Source organism: Bufo gargarizans, chromosome 1, assembly GCF_014858855.1.
Source record: "Bufo gargarizans isolate SCDJY-AF-19 chromosome 1, ASM1485885v1, whole genome shotgun sequence".
Classification (NCBI taxonomy): domain Eukaryota; kingdom Metazoa; phylum Chordata; class Amphibia; order Anura; family Bufonidae; genus Bufo; species Bufo gargarizans.
The window spans coordinates 63586729-63607446 of record NC_058080.1 but is presented as its reverse complement, the minus strand read 5'-3'; the positions used below and the strand labels follow the sequence as shown (position 1 = coordinate 63607446).

At 43.1% G+C, this 20718-nt stretch overlaps 1 protein-coding gene across 1 annotated transcript in view; it reads left to right on the top strand.

The window, feature by feature from the left end:
• Nucleotides 1-754: 754 nt before the first annotated feature.
• HTRA3 (HtrA serine peptidase 3) overlaps nt 755-20718 on the top strand; it is a 33089-nt gene continuing 13125 nt past the window's right edge. Inside the window, exons 1-3 of the mRNA XM_044280517.1 lie at nt 755-1221; nt 13643-13742; nt 19677-19899. Of these exons, the coding sequence (XP_044136452.1) occupies nt 786-1221; nt 13643-13742; nt 19677-19899 (759 nt within the window). The 5' untranslated portion in view covers nt 755-785. The remainder of the gene's footprint in view (nt 1222-13642; nt 13743-19676; nt 19900-20718) is intronic.

The window sequence follows — 20718 nt, the reverse complement described above, 5'->3', positions numbered from 1 at the left end:
CCTATCTATCTATCTATTATCTATCTATCTATCTATCTATCTCATATCTATCTATCTATCTATCTATCTATCTATCTATCTATCAGTAGAATCTGTTATTATCTGGAGACTGTCAGTAAGAAGGCTGGTGCCACTTGTGGCTGTGGTTTACCATACATTGGATGCCTGTATGGTAACTATCCATTACAAATGAATCCCAATGTCTGTCTTCAGATGGGTAGCGCAGTGCTACCTCTTACAGGACCTCTTCACCACCCAATGTATGGACCAGGAGTAAATAAGAAGAATCAGTCAACGGCAGCTTGTTAATGGTTTCCAGGCAGCAAGAGAATACTTCTTCCACTCTGTACTGGTTATACATACAAATAGGCAAGAACTTCCATTAACATTCACAAGAGAAACTGCAGAAATTGCTATTGTAGCCAAGTACTGGTGCCAAATGGGAAGAAGGAAGCCAGTGAGGGGTCTCCACACCTTACAGTATTGGGGTCTCCATGGACCAGAAGGTTACATCAGGCTGCCCATTAAATGCAGGACTACGGAGTAGAAGAAGACAGCTGGCCATCATCTTCTCATGAGCAGGCTATGGAGCTGCTAGTTGAGCAATATCCCAAATGCTGGCATCCTGCTGGAGCCTCCTACCCCTCTGTAGTAAGGGGCTGGGTGGGTGTAGACTACTCCAGCCCAAGTAACACCCCCATCCTCCAGCCTCCACATCCCCTCTCATTATACAGTTGCATATAACAGAGGCACAGCCACTGCCCCCATCATCCTCCTCCGATGCCATGCACAGCCCCGTAGAAGGCACAGCACTTACTCTCCTCAGGATGCCAGGCTGCTGCCCGCTCCTCCTGCTGCTGCTGCTGCCCCTGGGCTCCGCCGCCTGCCCGTCCCGCTGCGATGTGTCCCGGTGCCCCAGCCCCGTGTGCCCCAGCGGGTACGTGCCCGACCGCTGCAACTGCTGCCTGGTCTGCGCCGCCGGGGAAGGGGAGCCCTGCGGCCGGGAGGGAGACCCACCGTGCGGGGACACCCTGCAGTGCAAGCCGCCCCCGGGCAAGAGAGGACTGAAGGGCACCTGCCAGTGCAAGCACGACCACGAGGTGTGTGCCAACGACGGGCAGACCTACAACAACCTGTGCCAGCTGAAACTGGCCAGCAGGAGGGCGCTGCAGCAGGGGCACTCCCCTGTGGTGCAGGTGCACAAAGGACCCTGCCAATCGGGTAAGGAGGGCATGCATGCCAGGATGATGACTGCTACTAACAGCAATACAGTGTATAGGGCTCATGCACAATGCACACCAACGTATTTTCTTGTCCCTTCCGTTCCTTTTTTTCTTTTTGCAGACCGTATGCGGAACCATTCATTTCAATGGTTCCGCAAAAAAAAACGTAAGTTAGGGCTCATGCACATGACCCTATGTCCGCAAAAAACAGATCCGCAAAACATACGGATGGTGCCCGTGTGCATTCCGTATTTAGCGGAACGGAACAGCTGTCCCCTAATCCTATCCTTGTCCGTAATGTTCTATTTTTTTGCGGAACGGAAATACAGACATATGGAAACAGAATGCACACGTTCCGTTTTTTTTGCAGACTCATTGAGATGAATGGTTCCTCATACAGTCCGTGTGCATGAGCCCTTACTCCATTTCTGTATGTCCGTTACGGAAAAAAATAGAACATGTCCTATTATTGTCCGCATAACGGACAAGGATAGGACTGTTCTATTAGGGGCCGGCTGTTCTGTTCTGTAAAATACGGAATGCACACGGACGTCATCCGTATTTTTTGCTGATCCAGGCGCAAATTACATACGGTAGTGTGCATGAGCCCTAACTCAATTTCTCTTCTTCTAAAATCTCTGCTTGCTGTCAGGTTATAGGAACAGTCTGGGGGTCTAATAGCATTTGACTCAATATGGACAAGAACCTGGGTCTTGTTCTAGCGCAGGCTCTAGCTGTTGTAAAACTACAACTCCCAGCATGCTACAGTCACTTCTATAGGCATTCTGAGAAGGGCCAAGCAAGTTTTCTGGCTAGGAGTTGTAGTTTTACAACAGCTGGAGTACTGAGGGTTGCAGACTGGATACAATGGCAGCAGCTTTCGAAGAATTAAAGGGATTGTCCGGGCTGTAGATATAGATGATCTGTCCTTAGGATGGGTCACCAGTATCAGATTGGTGTCCGACATCCAGCACCTGTTCTCAGCTGCCACCCCAATTCAGTGGGAGCAGAGCTGTAGTTGGTTGTTTTTAGACATCTTTTAGATGTCTAGGGAACAGATTCCCTTAAAGTCTATGGACACCATTTATATCCATTTTTACTTATTTTGGGCTAAAACATATTTTTTTTTCAGTTGGTCTTTATTAAAAATTCTCAGCTGTTTTTGAGTTACAGGGGTTAAAAATGAATCTATTTGCAGAGTATCACTTCTCAGTCTTCCCAGCTGACAGCTGCTGTGAAGCCTTATCTCTGATCTCCTGACCTCATAAACACTCATTATAGGTAAACTCTTATCAAACTGATAAGAATACTGCCTAAATGAGTGCTTATGAGGTCAGAGATCAGGGTACTTTCACACTTACGGCAGAGGATTCCGGCAGACAGTTCCGTCGCCGAAACTGCCTGCCGTATATGGCAATCCGGACGCAAACTGATGGCATTTGTCAGACGGATCCGGATGCAGATCCGTCTGACAAATGCATTATAATACCGTATCCGTCTCTCTGGTGTCATCCGGAAAAATGGATCTGGTATTAATTTTATTTTTTTCATTTTTAAAGGTCTGCGCATGCGCAGACCGGAAAGCCGGATCCATTTTGCCGAAACACTTAATGCCGGATCGGGCACTAATACACTTCAATGAAATTAATGCCAGATCCGTCATTCCGGCAAGTGATCAGTATTTTTGGCCGGAGAGAAAACTGCAGCATGCTGCGGTATTTTCTCCAGGCCAAAAAACGTAAGAGGGACTGAACTGATGCATCCTGAACGGATTGCTCTCCATTCAGAATGCCTTAGGATAAAACTGATCAGTTTTTTTCCGGTATTGAGCCCCTGTGACGGAACTCAATACCTGAAAACATAAACGCTAGTGTGAAAGTACCCTAAGGCTTCACATGAGACGTCAGCTGACGGGACTGAGAAGTGATGCTCTGAAAAAAAAAAATGGGTACAGCTACACGTGGCGTATATATATGCTAGAGATTTTCTGCAGTGGAATTGCATGCAGAAAATCCGCAGTGTTCTGCACTGTAGCAGCAGAGTGGATGAGATTATAGATATTAACCACACAGCGCCTAAAAGTTCCGCAAGAAGAAATACACATACAATAACTTGACCTGTGGTGTTGGTTTCACATCTGCGACATGTCAATTTATGTTGGAGATTCGTGCTGCGGAATTAACCCTTTACAATGCAGACCCACAGCATTTCCACAGTGAATTCCACATCGAAATGGTGCAGGTTTTGCCGTTGAGGAATTCCAGAAGATACGCTGCAGATCCATCACATGTGGACATACCCTTAAAAGGTTTAGTCTCATTACACAAAAAAAGGTCTTTGGGTCTGACTGCTGTGACCCCATGCCACTTTGTCTCCTGGGCGGCCTCATGTTCCTCCATTGTAGTCATACCAGTAGTAGCAAGTCAAGACGGAAAGATTCTGTAGTTCTTCCAGGACCACTCCATGGTTTATAGCTGGATATGCTTATGCATTATGACATTTTAGATGTGGAGATCTATGTCTATATTCCCTTCATGGATAAAAACTATTCAACCCAACACTGCTCCCCTTCCCTTTGCTGCTGTAAGCCCTGAGATCATCTCTAGGAGACTAAATTACAGCATATGTACAGTGCATCAGGAAGTTCCTGACGTATTTACTGGGAAGTGCAGAACTCCTCCAAGTCTCAGCTGCAGAGACCTCAAGAATTTGAGATTAATAATCATTCTTTAGCTAAGGATGATTTTTTTGTAATAGTCAAAAGGTCACTTGTGACATTTTCCCATATCGAAAAAAAACTGAAGTCATGTCACGCTGGTCACCTTGTATGACCGTCTAGCCTGAGGTTTCTAGTGGTGGCCTCATAAACACAACCAAGGTCTCTATACCCTGTTAAGATACATAGACATCATATGTAGTGGGATCCCCTGCTGGTGACTCTAGTGCACGAGCCAGGACGTAGAGCCACTCTGTAAGAGCATCTCTCTCTCTGGTGGACGTATTTGTATGGTTGCCAAGGTTGTTGGGAATTGGTGGCTCTGATTTAAAAAGGACAACCCTGAGGCAGATTATTTTTGTAACAGGTTGAAAGGTCACTTGTGACAGTTTTCCCAAATAGAAAAACACTGAATTCACGTCACGCTGGTCACCTTGTATGACCGTCTAGCCTGAGGTTTCTAGGGGTGGCCTCATAAACACAACCAAGGTCTCTATACCTTGTTAAGGTACATAGACATCATATGTAGTGGAATCCCTTGCTGGTGACGCCACTCCATGAGCCAGGACGTAGAGCCACTCTGTAGAGCATCTCTTGCTCCGGTGGACTTTTTTGTATCGTTGCCAAGGTTCTTGGGAATTGGTGGCTCTAATTTGAAGAGGACAACGCCTTTAAAGTGAAGGGCTACCTTTAACTAAAGCATGTCTTCAGATATAATCTGTTGTAAAATGTACCCCTTCATCTTCTTACTGAGGTATTTGCTTGCAATCCTTTGCATGAGTAGAAGGCTTTGACTACCAATATACATTGCACTTGGAAGAGTGCCACAAATCCTTTGTGCTAGTGATAAATAGGGAACGTGGGCCACTGACCATCACCTTGTATAATGCCCGATAGGGAAAACACAATGGGAGCTGGCAAAAGAGGAAAAACATTTTTGATGTGCCCTCTTTATGGTCAATTCTACCATAAAGTTTGGAATGCAGTTTCTGAAGATGCTTCTCTTCCTTACACCTCCTCGTAGAATCCTTTCCTTGATGCCAGATTCTTGTTTTCACGCGTCATGGACTTGCTAAATAAACTCTATTGTCAATGCTTGTAGGCAGTGGTAGACTAGACTTGTATAAATACCTCGGGTGCCTTCACTGAAATTCCACATAAGTAGAAGTCAAGTCTACAGACCGGGGTCTACTTAAAATTTCTTGGCTGTCCACGTAGTCCTCTGCTCTTGAAAACATAGTTTAGTGGATTCAGAAGTACAGTTTTGTTTCTGTACCCAACATATAATGTATCTTCTATAGCTTGCCTCTGGGAAGTTGCATGGTGGAGATCGCTTAGACGTTTATGTGTCAAACACTCAGTTATACTCTAGGTTAGAGGTGGGTAACATGAAAGATCCTATAGGAGGACAGGGAGGAGCAATGTTTTTGCACCTGGACTATGATTTACTTTGTACACACCTAAACTGGGTAGTTAACATAAACTTGAGAACTCCTTTTCTCAAAAAGTACTACACACTTCCACTAACGTTAGAAAGTAGTTAGAGAAGTGTTTTTGGGTGGGGAAATTCTTTAAAGGTGATGTCATTTTAAGAGTGTCAATTAGTGTGTGGCCCTGAACCTCTATAAAGGATGGTCCCGGCACGGTACAAGGCTGAAATGTGGCAGTGATGTTGAGTTACTTTAATACAAAAGAGGCACAACCACTTTGTGGTTATAAACACATTATTAGGCTACAAAGCTTGGCAGATACAGAGGCTATTACAATGGTGGCAGCTACTACGAGCAATGGAACAGTCTTTTTTTTAGATGTGACACAGCATATTGGTTACAGTGTCTCTCAGATGGCACAAGGCATATTGGTTACAGTCTCTCTTAGAGGGCAGATTTCTTAAAGTATCTCCTTGATGTCACACAACATATTGGTTACAGACTTACAGTGTCTCTTAGATGGCACACAACATATAGGGTACAGTCTCTCCCAGACGGGCACACTGCATATTGGTTACAGTCTATCTTTGGGGGCAGATGGCATATTAGTTACAGTCTCTTTTAGAGGGCACTTGGCAAATTTCTTATAGTATCTCCTTGTTGTCACACAACATATTGGGTATAGTCACTCTTTGATGGCACACTTTGTATTGGTAGCAGTCTCTCTTAGATGGCACACAGTGTATTGGTTATTCTCTCTTAGATGGCACACAGTGTATTGGTTATTCTCTCTTAGATGGCACACAGTGTATTGGTAGCAGTCTCTCTTAGATGGCACACAGTGTATTAGTTACAGTCTCTCTTAGATGGCACACAGTGTATTGGTAGCAGTCTCTCTTAGATGGCACACAGTGTATTGGTTATTCTCTCTTAGATGGCACACAGTGTATTGGTTATTCTCTCTTAGATGGCACACAGTGTATTGGTTATTCTCTCTTAGATGGCACACAGTGTATTGGTAGCAGTCTCTCTTAGATGGCACACAGTGTATTGGTTACAGTCTCTCTTAGATGGCACACAGTGTATTGGTAGCAGTCTCTCTTAGATGGCACACAGTGTATTGGTTACACTCTCTCTTAGAGGGGACACAGCATATTGGTTACACTTTCTCTTAGCACACAGCATATTGGTTACATCATCTTTTAGAAGGCACGTGCCATATTAGTTATAGTCTGTCCTAGATGTCACGTAGTGTATGAGTTATAGTCTCTGTTAGAGGGCACACGGTGCATTGGTTGCAGTATAACAGTCTCACATATAGAATGTGGCAGGGCACCAAGGGTTGGCACGCTTACAATCTCTGCTCAGAAGTGTCCCTAGAGCAGGTATGCTCAACCTGCAGCCCCCAAGCTGTTGCAAAGCTACAATTCCCAGCATGCCCTAATAGCTGTAGGCTGACCATAGCATACTGGGAGTTGTAGTTTTATAACAGCTGGAGGGCCTCAGGTTGGGCATCCCTGCCCTAGAGTCTCCCTCAGGATGCTCCTCATACGTGGCTGTCCTATGCAAGGCCACGGCCAATGCTGGTGAATATGCCAGGACGGCAGTTTGTCTCCCTAGATGATCTCAGGATAAACATCTCTAGTGTAACTTGCTGGCCGGACCCACCTCTATCACAGACCTGGCCAATTTGCTGCTGCGGCTCTTGATCGGTTCCATGCAGCCTGTCACCGCTACACCTGTCACACTGTACACTATTGCTTCACATACACAACTTGCCACGAGGAGCGCCCGGCCACCTCATACCATATACCATAACTAGCAGTAAACTGTTAATGCACCTGCCAATGAAAAGGGGCACACCGGTATACATCCCAGCAAACATAAAGTGGCTCAGGTAAGGGTGGGTTCACATCACATTTTATGCCTCCGTTTGACGTAAAAAAAGATACAAAAATGAGGCACATCACGTTCTTGTATCCTGCAAGTCCGGTAAAAAAACGTATACCATTTTTTTTTTTTTTACAATGGAACTCTATGTCTGAGGCATGAGGCATCCGTTAAACAGATATGTTTTTTGTATACGGTAAATGGATGAGAAATACGCAATGTGAACCCCGCCTTACTTCTATGGACTATAACTCTATGTATAACAATGTTAACTTCAGACACTTCTTTGTGAGGGGATGCAGTTCAGGACTGCGGGGGGGGTTATCTCAACAATCTTCTTACAAACCTTCCCAGTACAGGTGCTTCTGGGGATGGTTTCACTGGTGGTAGCCCCCCATGATCTGTTGCTGAAAATATATAGCCCCCACCACCTGTCAGAAGGATCAACCCTATTAAACCAGGCATAGTGTCTGGTCGGGTTGATTCTGCTGTCTTGTGAAAACCAGTTGCAGCGTCCCCAAGAAAAAAGACTTGTACTCTCGATGCAACGAAGCCCTTATTTGTACAGAGGATTCCTAAATTTTTTTGGGGGGAACACTGCTGTTTTAACAAGACAAATATAATTTTAATCATAACGATCAACCCTATCAGGCGGTACATATGGCTTAATAGGGTTGATCTTGCTGACAGGTGCTCTTTAGCAAAGAACAGTGGCTTAATCATTGGGGCACTTTCTTTTCCCGTTGATTGCCCACACTAAGGTAGCTATGAAGACAGGAAAGAGCAGGGTAATGGGGCCAATGTAACCTGGTGCCGTGGAAGACATAGGAGTTATTCCTATGTTACATTTGCCCTAATAGCGCAAGAACAATGGAGGACCCAGAACATGAAACACTAATACTGTATCTCTAGTGTAAGAATAATCTTTGTCCATAAGAGAGTCCATAAGGTGTTCTGCTGCTTTGATCCTAGCGATCAGTGGTAAACTGAGGCAGCAAATGTTTCCCTGCAGCGCCACCACAGGGAAACTGAAGTACTGCACAATTCTAATTGGAATAGTGCTGTCTATTTAGTTGTTTATTTTACTCACTTATAGGGGACATTCAAACGATGGATTTTACAGCAGAATTTTGGCTCAGACAGTGCGATCCTCAGCATTGCCCACTGTATTTCAGCGTGGCTGTCCGATCAAAAATTTGCAGCGCTCTACAGACATTATCATCGCTCATTGTCCCAAGTGGAGCTCACAATCTAAATTCCCTCTCAGTATGTCTATGGGGTGTGGGAGGAAAACAGACTACCCAGAGTAAACCCACACAAACATGGGGAGAACAAACAAACTCCATGTAGATGTTGTCCTTGGTCAGATTTGAACCTAAGACACCATCACAGCAAAGCACCATTGCTAACCACTGAGCCACCGCGCTGCCCATTGTCTATCTAATATATGTAAGTGTTGGGACCTCCAGAGACATAAATCATATTTGTAGCCTCTCTCCACTGTAGACAATAGATGAAGGTCTCCACGGAGGGACCCCTTTAATTAATTCATACTTACCTAATAGAGTATCTAAAAAGGGGTTTTCTAAACCCAACAACCCATTTAAAAAATACCAAAGTAGCCATGTTAAACGAAGCACTGCCTTGTGTAGTGGCTGTGCCATTTGGGCTTTAGACGTCTGATGCCTTCACTTTCACTTGTTACAGTTAAAAGCTGCCTGGGCTCTTTCCTTGTATCTCCATGGGGTATCCCTCAACCTGCAGTGGAGTTTTGATAGCTTGATAACTCTGCTGACAATAATATGTTGTGGGTGTTTCCGCTACAGGTGGCAGGAGATTGGTGAGACTGGCAACACGTGGTTTGATCTGACATGTTTTCAGTTTGTATTAAATGACGTCTGTATTGTTTCTGGTGCTTGCCACACCTTCTTTCCCCAGGTATGGCTATTAACCTTCTATATTTATAGTTGCTTCTCCCACAATGCTGTGCGGTTTATAGCTTCTGTTTGGACCTTTGTATAGATTGTGGTTGGATCTTGTCTGAGTGCCTGGTGCTTCCATTGCTCCTTTGAAGTTAAGTCTTTCCTTTCCCTTTTGTATTTTGTTTGGTTTCTGTGTGTTGCATTTCCCTATTGTTTGTATTAGGCCTGAATGAGACTCCAGCTTGTCCTTCCTTTTGGAAAAACAGGTAGTCTCGTCCCTACCATTAGTACCAGGATCTTATAGGGCTTGATAGGACTCTAGGTATTCCTGCGTATGGACTCACCTACCTTTGGGGTCTGTTCATATTGGTAGTCAGTCAGGATTTTGGTTAGGGTTTTCACTAGGAAGTGTCAATTTTCCTTCCCTAGTTCTCAGGCCTGATTCCCTGTTCCCCCCTTCCCTCCTATGCTGAGTGTGGTGTTTCCCTCCCACACCGAAGCGTGACAGTAGGTTATAGATCTTCTGTAGTCTGGGGAAGTCTTCCTCCTAGATGAGCTGCCTCTAGGGTCCTCATGGCGTGGAGGAATGGGAGCTAGATCACATGCTCCCTCACTCCTTACTCTCTGTTGCCAGCCACTGCCAACCGTACCCCATCAGTTGGTGTATAAAGTGTATAGCATTATATTAAATTGCATTACAAACCATTTACATAAGTAGTAACCCCAGGTCTGGGGTACTACATGACACCTGGCACTCCCATCAATCAGCTGTTCCCGAATCCCTACAGCCTGTGGTGCTTGAACTAGCACTTTGAATGGATCCAGAAGCACAGCTCCATTCAAAGTGTAGCGGCTTTGCTGTCTCATTGCAGCTCAACTCCCATTTAAGCCACCCAGTGCAGTGTTAGGAAAGGTTATTAATATTTATTCATATGTGGAGCCTGGGAAACCCCTTAAAATGTCTTCTTGTAGATGATGGAACATGAATTGCTATCATGTGAGGGAGGAAGTAGCTAACTTCTCCTCCCACTTGAGTTTGATTAGAAATCATTATAACTGGCAGCTTTTAGCACTTTCTTTGAGACACAAACCTGAACAGTTTTATTTGAAATCTCTTGAAATACGCTTTATTTTATGGATTCTTCAGGCCAGGGCTAGTCAGTCACGTGCCATGAGTTCCTGTACAAAGTCTCTTTTGTAAGCTCTATGATATCTCGAGGTAAAATGGAAAATAACTATCAATCTTCTTGAATCTTTCCTCCAGAATATGGGATGAGAAGCCGCATAGTGCAGTTCTAGCTTCGCATCTGCAGATACCCGTTAACCCTGGTAGCAGGCCAGTTTATTTATTTATGCACTGAGGCCTGTAAAACCCAAATTTTATGGTCATGCGGTCATAAAATGTGAAAAGGTGCCACAGAATGAGGTGAGGATTGAGGAGCAGTGAGATACATCCTAAGAACTGCCAGGCGTCGCTCCAGTGGCCGGTGTTGAAACGGGTGAGCAGAACTATTTACATAGGTGGTATCGTCCAATATTTAGAAGAGCTGCCAAGTCTGAATGACTCTCAAATATTTCTTGGCTTACTCGTGAAGTCATCAAATATTTTCTTTCCCTTTTTTTTCTCTCCAAATATCTTGCATGTAAAATGCATCAATGAGTAAAGGCAATGAATAAGGGAGGGAGGAATTCTTGTGTCGATTCAACTTTGGTGAACATGCTTTCCTATTATGAAGAAACATTAAAAAATATAAGAATTTAAAAATATTTTATTTTTATTTGTGTAATATATAGGGGCAGTGATGCTGACCATTTTTGCAATATACTTTAATTACTGAAATCATACATTTCTTTTAGAAAAATAGATCTAAAGTGGCCCATTTTGAGCCTTTGCAACGCTCCTCTGTCTTCTGTTTACATAGCACAGTAAGTGTTGAGCAAGTCTCCACAGTTATGTAAACAGAAGACAGAGGAGCGTTGCTAAGGCTTAAAATGGGCCAATTTAGAGCTATTTTTCTAACAGAAATGTATGATTTCAGTAATTAAAGTATATTGCAAAAATGGTCAGCATTACTGCCCCTATACATTACACAAATAAAAATAAAATGGCAGTTACACTTTAAAAAAGGGATTAAGGGAGATTAGTAAATAATGTCTTATCAATGCCAGGTAGCTTCTGCCAAGACAGATAGAATATAGGATGCCATTTATCAGAGATACTCAAAAGACAGTATAGGGCAAACACATTAAGAAACACTTATAGAAATTGGAGACATCTGTTATGTTATGTGATCCTAGATGAGAGTACCACCATGACATACAACAGGAAAACCCCCAGTACAGTATGCCCTCATATGAAATATGGAGGTACATTACAGACCGGGGCGATTGTCCATTTTTGTGTTTTCATTTTTCACCCCCTGCATTTCTGGAGCCATTAATTTTCCATTAATATAGCAGTATCAGGACTTGTTTTTTGAAGGACAGGTACTTTCTAATGGCATCATGTAATATAGCATACAATGTAGTAGGAAGCTGAAAAAAAAAATTCCAAATGGGATAGAATTTGAAAAAAAAACAACACACAATTCTACCATAGTTTTATGGGTTTAGTTTTTACAGCTTCCCCTATGTGATAAAACTGACTTGTGCCTTTCATTTTCCAGATCAGTACCATTACAGCAAGACCACATTTATAGAGTTTTTCTTGTGTTTTAATGCTTAAAGGGGTTGTCCCATGAAAAATATTCTATAGTTTTCCCGTCGACAAGACTTTCTTTTCTGTCCTGCATAAAGGAAACCAGACCCCGTTTTGAATTCCGTCTCATGAATTCCGTTATTTTTCGTTATAACCATGGTTTAATGAAAAACAATAACGGAATTCATAATGTTGATGTGAACCCGCCTTAAAGGGAACGTGTCACCTGGATTTTGGGTATAGCGCTGAGGACATGGGTTGCTAGATGGCCGCTAGCACATCTGCAATACCCAGTCCCCATAGCTCTGTGTGCTTTTATTGTGTAAAAAAAATATGATTTGATACATATGCAAATTAACCTGAGATGAGTCCTGTACGTGAGATAAGTCAGGGACAGGACTCATCTCAAGTTAATTTGTATATGTATCAAATAGTTTTTTTTTACACAATAAAAGCACACAGAGCTATGGGGACTGGGTATTGCAGATGTGCTAGCGGCCATCTAGCAACCCATGTCCTCAGCTCTATACCCAAAATCCCGGTGACCGGTTCCCTTTAAGACATAGTAAAAAGTTGGAAGGTTAGTATTACTGAAGGGTCAGACTACAAATGGTTTGTTTGTAGTCTGTTATCATGGAGACACACAGGTCTTTTTAGGAGCTATATACAATTTTTAATGAAGGTTGTTTACAATGTTGCCTAATTTTTCGTTTTAAATCCACTGCAGCAATAAAACTAGTAGTTGTAAAGATGGACATGCCCTTTAAGAATAAAACAAGCCCGCCTCCTGGTCCTGGTTGACCTTGTAACAAACCTCCATCCTAGCATGACATGGTGCCTCTTTACCTGTAGACTCAGCAACTTTAGTTCCTGGAAGAATAGCAAAACCATTGGGCCACATTCCTATCTTGTTGACATTGTGATCTCTATAGTGTTGGAGACATCTAAACATATGCACAATTCCGCATGGTGTTAATAGATTGGGCCAACCAATGCTGGAGCTTCCCTTTCCATGGACCCAACAGAATACATGTAGACAGCTTTTATGATACATACAACCTTCAGCTCAAACAACAGAGACTTGTGTATAGGAAAATTCTTGCCATAGCTTTTCATCTGTACCTTCATTAACTTTTCCCCTAATAGGCTTCGGGAACTTTTAGATACTGTTTATATAATTGAATATTTTAGTAGCATTTTTGGTGTAAGCCAAGTTGGAGTTTACACTGAATGGTCCTTTACATGTAAATATTTAAAAGTCTTCTATTTTCCATGTTGGGTTAATGTTTGTGGTTTCGGACCACATGAAACCTTCCGTCTCCATCAGTTGAGAAGCTTGCTACTTTAATGCCAAATGTTTTCAAGTGGACCCTTTAATGTGGTCATCCTCAAGTAAACATAGCACGCCGCAACTAGTCGAGGAAGGGCAGAAGTATCTTAAGTCTGGAACTATGTATGTGCCATGTGGTGGAGAAAATTAAGATCTGTGTTAACCCCTATGTAGTTAATGGGTCCAGTGACACAGGTGGAACAAATGACATCTATCATCTCCATTTATGGATCTATGAATGTTGGTTTATTTTGACTGCTCTTTGTGAACTTTTAGAAATATGGGGTCAGCCAAGGTTATGGCTGCCTATGGGGTTTAGAAGACATCTTATCCAGACATTGAAAGACTATAATTAACATAATTCTGTCTGCGTGTAGGAGTCTTCATCCAGGAATGTTCTTACTAACATACCCAATTTTTTTTGCCAGTATAGGTCACCAACATCCCAACAGCCCGAGGTACAAATTTAACTTCATTGCTGATGTGGTGGAAAAGATTGCTCCGGCAGTGGTGCACATTGAACTTTTTGTCAGGTAATGTCTTCTAATCTGTTTTGGTTCTTTAAGGGTACGACTACATAGTCGGGTTTCTTGATGCAGTTTTGGAAACCAAAACCAGGAGTGAATTCAAAAAAGAGAAGTCGTTTCTGCCCTTTATGTACTATCTCTCCTTTTATGATCCACTCTTGATTTTTGGCTTCCAAAACTGCATCAGGAAACCTGACCAAGTGGTTGTACCCTAAAGGAGTACTATAGTCTGACTATGGATCTTTTGTGGGGCTCTTGGAGAGAGAAGGCCTAGATATGGTTGGTCCCATCACTTTTGGTTCCGGGTGATGGCCTTACCTTGTTAGAGGAACTCCATTATTAGCAAGCAATTGAATGAGAGTTAGGCCAAGAAACTTGTGTGGCAAAACCCAACACTTTTGTTCTGGGTGGCAAAACCCAACACCTTAAAGGGTTATTCTCATATCAGACAGTGGGGTATATCACTAGGATATGCCCCCATTGTCTGATAGGTGCGAGTCCCACTGCTGGGACCCGCACCTATATTGAGAACCAGGGGCTTGGGAACTTAAAGTGGCCCGGGAAAAAATACTAAAAGTGGCCCCATTTTGTAGTTGGGTCCAAATTGATAAAAGGCAGGGCCAGCACAAGTAGGTGGGGCCAGCAATACCATAATGCGGTACATTATGCCACCCCAACAGAGGCAAATACCACAGTCTCTCACAAAATACTGCCAACAGCACAAAATACATCCCCAAAAACTTCCAGTGGTCAGCCGTGAGGAGGAGTCAGGTGGCCCCTTGGGCATCGGCCCACTGGGAGATTTACCTGTAAGGTCTATGGCCAATCCGCCCCTGTTGAGAACGGAGCGCACATGCGCAGCCGCCCTCCATTCATTTTCTATGGGGCCGCCGAAAATAGCCGAGCGCTGGCTCGGCTATTTCTGTCAGGGCCCATAGGAAGTGAATGGGAGCAGGTGGACGGTCATGTGCAGTGCTCTCCTATTCACCAGCGTCCTCCAGCCACCACTTTGCGGGGCTCTGTTTCCGATCCAGCATTGGGACCTGCACCTATAAGACAATGAGGGCATAATCATAGCGCTATGCCCCCCTTGTCTAAGATAAGACAACCCCTTTAATGTGGCAGCCATTTTGATATTAATCAGTAATCAGTACTGATTGTGTTTTTCGGCTGGCATCAGAAATGATCGTTTCTGGGCAGCAGGTCTCCCTCTCTAAACATGGGTCTGCTACCCTGACTCAATGATAATCTATGGGGACAAGTGATCACAGTAGCAATTGATTGCCCCCCATACAGCGGAGATGATTGCTGCTGATCAGGCAAATAGGGAATGTTTGGTTTGTTGGTGATACTGTAATTGCCTGTAACATTAATCCTTGTAAAAGTTCCTTGTAGAAAACACATGCAAGTTTTTTTTTTTGTTGTTTCAAAAAAGAGAAGTCAAATCTGTCCTCAATACCTTCTCTACTTTTATGATCCAATCCTAATTTTGCTTCAAAAACTGCATAAAATATCTGCATGTGTGTGCCGCCAGCTCTGGGAGTGGTAGAGGTTCTGGCTGCAACAGTTATTCACAATGGTAATCCTCACACACATTCTTCCGTCAGGGCAAACCCTGATGTTGGGGCTCCTGCCTGATGGGAGTTGGTGTTGTGAGTTTGGTTCGGGTCAAAGGCAGGAGATGTAAGTGCTGTGGCCAGCAAATGGTGCTGGAGTTAGTAACCAGGCCAGCTGTGCAAAATAAATGCCTCTGTTTACTAAAGTGCAGAATGGGAGTTGTAGTTCATCAAATGATATCAAAACACAGTTAATTAATCAGTGTCAGCCTGGGGTTCCTTGGGCCGACCAGAGAAAATTGGGCCCAACCCCCATATCGTCAATAAAGTCTAAGAGGTCTTGAATCAAAGACATAGAACCTTGTAGCAAGTGATTGGCTCCAAAGCCCGATCTAAATGAGATTTTTCTCCTGGACTTTTGGGGTCCACTATGGTTTCAGAGAATGGACCCACTGGAGGATCCTCTGGTGGGCCAGTCTGACCCTGAAAATAATGCAGAGTGTACATCTTCCCAGATAGCAGTATATGAAATAGGCAAGGATAGGGATTGTAGTATTCCTTCCTCTCTCTAACTGCAGTATCTAAAGCTAGCAATATTATTCTTGCAGTGGTGACTGTAATTCCCAGCTGAGGGGTACAGGATTGAGATACAGTAGGCCAGACAGTGTTCAAGAGTCCCTCTCACTGCAGTAAAGTCTCTATCAGCCTCAAACAGCAAATACCTTACTGACTGTGCTTGTCCATATAGATTCTGGACCTTCTAGTATCTCTCTGTGGATCTTTCAGAGATGGTGATTCTCTGGATTTCAGGCCTAGTTCTCTGAGGAGCGAGAACATGTGGCTCCCTCTCACTTCCTCCACTAGCACACAACTCACTGAGCTAAGGGCAGATCTAAGTCCAACTTCCTACAGTAGCAGAGCCAGGATTATTAACCCCGACTGATCCATACAGAGATATGCTGGTACATTACAACATTACATAATAAGAACAGTTTGCAAGTACCCTATTCTGGGGTACTGCATATGACTGCACCCTGACAGTGTCCATTCGGCACTGACTTTATCAGGCTGTGTAGGCATCAGATCCGCGGCATTAACATTACAATTCCATGGCTGAAATCCAAGGGTCCGCCTTTGATTTCTACAGTGGACAAACACAAGTCAGAATTTTACAACTTGTATTTTCTGCAGTGTGAACGTACCATACTGTAGATTGTTTTGTGTTTCTCAACCTTTACTTTTCACTTGGCTTTTGGTACTTTTGCCATCTTTTGGGTAGGCAGTCGTCAGTGTATGCTACTTGACGCTACAGCAGGTGTAGAGGTTGCAGTTGCAACTGAGTCTTGGAGCCTAATAGGACCCAATGCCACATAAGGCGCCAGAAAATACCAGTATTATACTGGTATACCAATATTTTAAATGGCACATGGTAGGTGGGCACCTGTAATAGATTCTGCATTGGGATCCAGGTGCTCCCACCTCCGATACCCCATTGATATCACACTTCTGAGAGATGATTGGCTGCAGACCTTATGCATGGTACATGAAGCATGGTTCTACTGTTTGCCAATCTTATGCCCAGCATTGCCTGTTATTAGAGTACCTCAGTGTTTCTTAAAAGGCAGTTTAGAGGTAGATTATTCTTATACTTGGCGGGTCCATCTCATGTCTGCACCGCAGTGGTGAAATAAAATGATTATCTGGCATTAATGGCACAGCCACAGGCAGGACGGCTTCTTTCTAAATCACGAAAATTGCTGCTTGCTTCTAGTGTTGACTATAGGGTAGAGTCCAAAAATGCAGTAAGTAATTTGTAATCTGGGGAAAGGGATTGTGCCAAAGCAAATGCAGGCTCCTCGCAGCTATAAAAATTCTTAAGTGCTTGCCATAGAGTTTGCACTGCTCCATCTTTCATATTTATGAGCCTAGAAATCCACTGACCTGAAATGACTTAAGACTAGCACAAGAGACGTAGACCGAGCTCTACGGGGAGTATTCACACCATGGTGCTTATGTGTTCCACCAAAAATACTCTGCTGCTTTACTTAGTATTACTTAGAGGACAAGCACTTCATATAAAATTGGTCAAGTAGATTTTCTGCCTGCTTGGAATATCCTTCATAAACAAATCAGAGCATAACCATGCCAGCAGCAGGAGAAGAGTGTTCTGAACTTGTGACAAGCAGTGACCTGCAGTGACGACAGGACTGGATGGAGACTGTTGTAAGGTGGACTTATAGACCACAATGATACATGATGAGATAAAAGAAGTAGGAGAGGAGTTGGTTGATCTTGCTGGATCCAGTGACCTATCCACATATATCATGCTAAGAATGGTGCAGGACGGGACACATACCATGTCATAGTGTAGATCAGAAATCTCTAACCTGTGGCTCTCCAGCAAAACTACATTCCCCATCATGCCTTGTAGCCACAGGTTCAGGTAGCTGCATGATGGGAGTTGTAGTTATGTAACAGTTGGGAAACCACAGGTTTGGAAACACTAGTGTAGATGGATACAGACCAAACGGATAGATGATGGAAATTATGACAGATGTAGGAGAGAAGTGTGTTGGTTTTGTGGTAGGCAGTGACCTGTCCACTCATGGCTTTATGTTCTTGAGGACACAGGAATTGGATAGGCCAAATATAATGCTATGATAGTAGAACGGATATATAGCACACTGATAAATGATATGAATTTTGATAGCAGCAGGAGATAAGTGTCTTGATTTTGTGGGAGGCAGTGACTTGTCCACTCATTTTATTATGTTACTGAGGACAAAGAGCTGGACTGGACAGAGACAGTGACTAAAAGGTCATGGATACAGACCACGCCGGTAGATTGTAGGGGTGAATCAGCAGGCGAATATGCTGATCTTGTGGGAGCCAGTGACCAGTCTACTCATGTCATTTAGTTAATGAGGACAAGAATGCACATTGAAAGATGTATTGTCATGGAGTGAACAGGAGTAGGACACCCTGTAACCAAGGGTCCAGTTGCTGTGAAACTACAGCTCCTATCATACACACTTGCTTAGCTGTTCTTGTAACTCCCATAGTAAAAAGAGGAACAGCTGGAGTGCCTGGGGTGCTGATCCCCGCTGTAGCCAATCAGATCATAAATTTGATTACGGCAGTAGAAGAGGAGTGTGATATTCTTTTGGGAGGAAGTGACTTGTCCAATTATTTCAATCTACTGTAGTAAGGGCTGTAATAGGATTTGCTCTGCTTGAGAAAAAAAAACTAATATATATAAAAAATCGGGTCTAGTAATCTTTTACTAATCATTTAGTAATCTGTTACTAATGGATAGGATCCAACTGTAGATGCCTTCAGCTACTTGGCACATACAGTATAGATGTCGTACGAAGGAGGATATTTTTCCTTAAACACGAGCATTAAAATTCTTCAAATTTTTTCCATATACCACAAATCTTGAAATCATGTCTACACCAAGTAAAGGCCACAAGAGATGATTCAAGCTCTACTGAAAAACCAGAACTTGTAAATCAGCTATCAGACAGCTTCCACATTTTCCTGCATCAGCATAGTACAGTATTTTTGGTTCTCAAGAGTTTCCAGATATCTGTCATCTGCCCCTTAGATCATAACTTGCACTTAAAGTAGCAACTAGTAGAATAGGTATCCTACAACATATTCTTCAAGCAAAGTACATTATATATAGTAAGCACTAGTAGTAGTGCATGAATGGTGAAAGCTACCCTTGAAGACCATTTTTATGTAAATAGGTCCTTAATTCTGTCCTGAATCATTTAATGTACTGTATCATCTTAACAGTTGGAGTTTTGTTTCTCTGATAGAGAGCTTATAATCGCCTGCTTAGTCATAGAGATAAATGATAAAATTCTTGCAGCCTGTGGCCACCACTAGGGGGAGCTTAGGAGATTACTGTATGTTGTTTTACTGTTGAGGTCAGTGTCTAAGCAGTATGCAGGCTCCTCTATAAAGATATATTTAAAAAAAATTCAGCACAGAATTTTGGACCCAATAACAAGTACTAAAAGGTGGACATTTACTGTAAAACCATCAATTTTGTACTACATCACTGCTACTCAGAAGCCACACAAGATGTCTCTCTTTTTGCAATTCTATTTATGCTGACACTACCAGTCTTCCAACTGAGGAGAATCTGGTCCATGGCATCAGGCTTACAGTCACTTCATCCCATACTCCCATGTCTGAGTTGACATGCATATTCCTTCATTCTAAGGTGAGCAGCCATTTTGCAGGAAGTGATTGCATATCCTATTGCATGTCCTCTTTGTTGTTTTTTTTGTCTGTTCTCCTATGAGCAAAATAAATGAAATATTCAAACCATAAATGGTACTCTGGATGAACCCATCTTTCCTACTTTTCATAGACACCCACTATTTGGCCGTAGCATCCCTCTGTCCAGTGGATCAGGCTTTATCATCTCGGACATGGGAATAATTGTAACCAACGCTCACGTGGTATCAAGCAGGAACACTGTCTCAGGGCAACAGCACCTAAAAGTTCAGCTCCATAACGGTGACACCTACGAGGCAACCATCAAAGATATAGACAAAAAGTCAGACATTGCAACAATCAAGATACACTCCAAAGTAAGTATACATGAACATTGAATGTTATATAGAGCAGCCAGGACCGCAGTATCTACATTTTATGACTGAGAGTATCATGACTCCCATTATTTTTCCATACTTTGCATTCCAGTGAAATTTTGGCAGTGATTGGCATGATCTGTAGATATTACAGAAATAAAAAAAAAATCAATAAATTCCTATTAGTGCATCTGAGAGACATGAGATTGTTTTATTGATAAGAAGAGGGAAGGTCCTGTAATTGCAATGACTGTCAGGAAGACTTGCAAGAGGGATGGGATGGAGCAACTGTGTGACTGAGAAATTATAAGGATGGCTAGCAATGTTAGCTACATCATATCCAAAAAAACTGAAGGCACCAGGAGTTTGGCTCACAAACAGAGACTTAACTCAATTGCAGTTCGTAAAAACTCAGGAGCACAGTCAATCTCTTATTCCTGGTTGTAAAGTCTGTGATTAGTAGACCTACGTAATTAATGCTAGTTAAAGGAGTAGGCCTCTGCTGGTCCACTAGAGCAGTGTTCTTCAACTCCAGTTTGCAGGGCCCACCTGCTGGTCATGATTTGAAAATATCTCACAGAACAGAATAAATATCTGTGGTAAGTCCTGATGCATTGACACTAATTATATCACCTGCTCAATGTCAAGGAAATCCTGAAAACATGACTGTCAGGTGGAGCTAAGGAATGGAATTTAGGAACACTGCTCTAGAGCCATTATTAGGTGAGAGCCAGGGTGCACTGGAAGATGCTTTTGTACTCTGGTGGGCCAGTGTGACTCTTGGCCAATGACCAGAATGGGGGAATGGCTCTTTTGTCA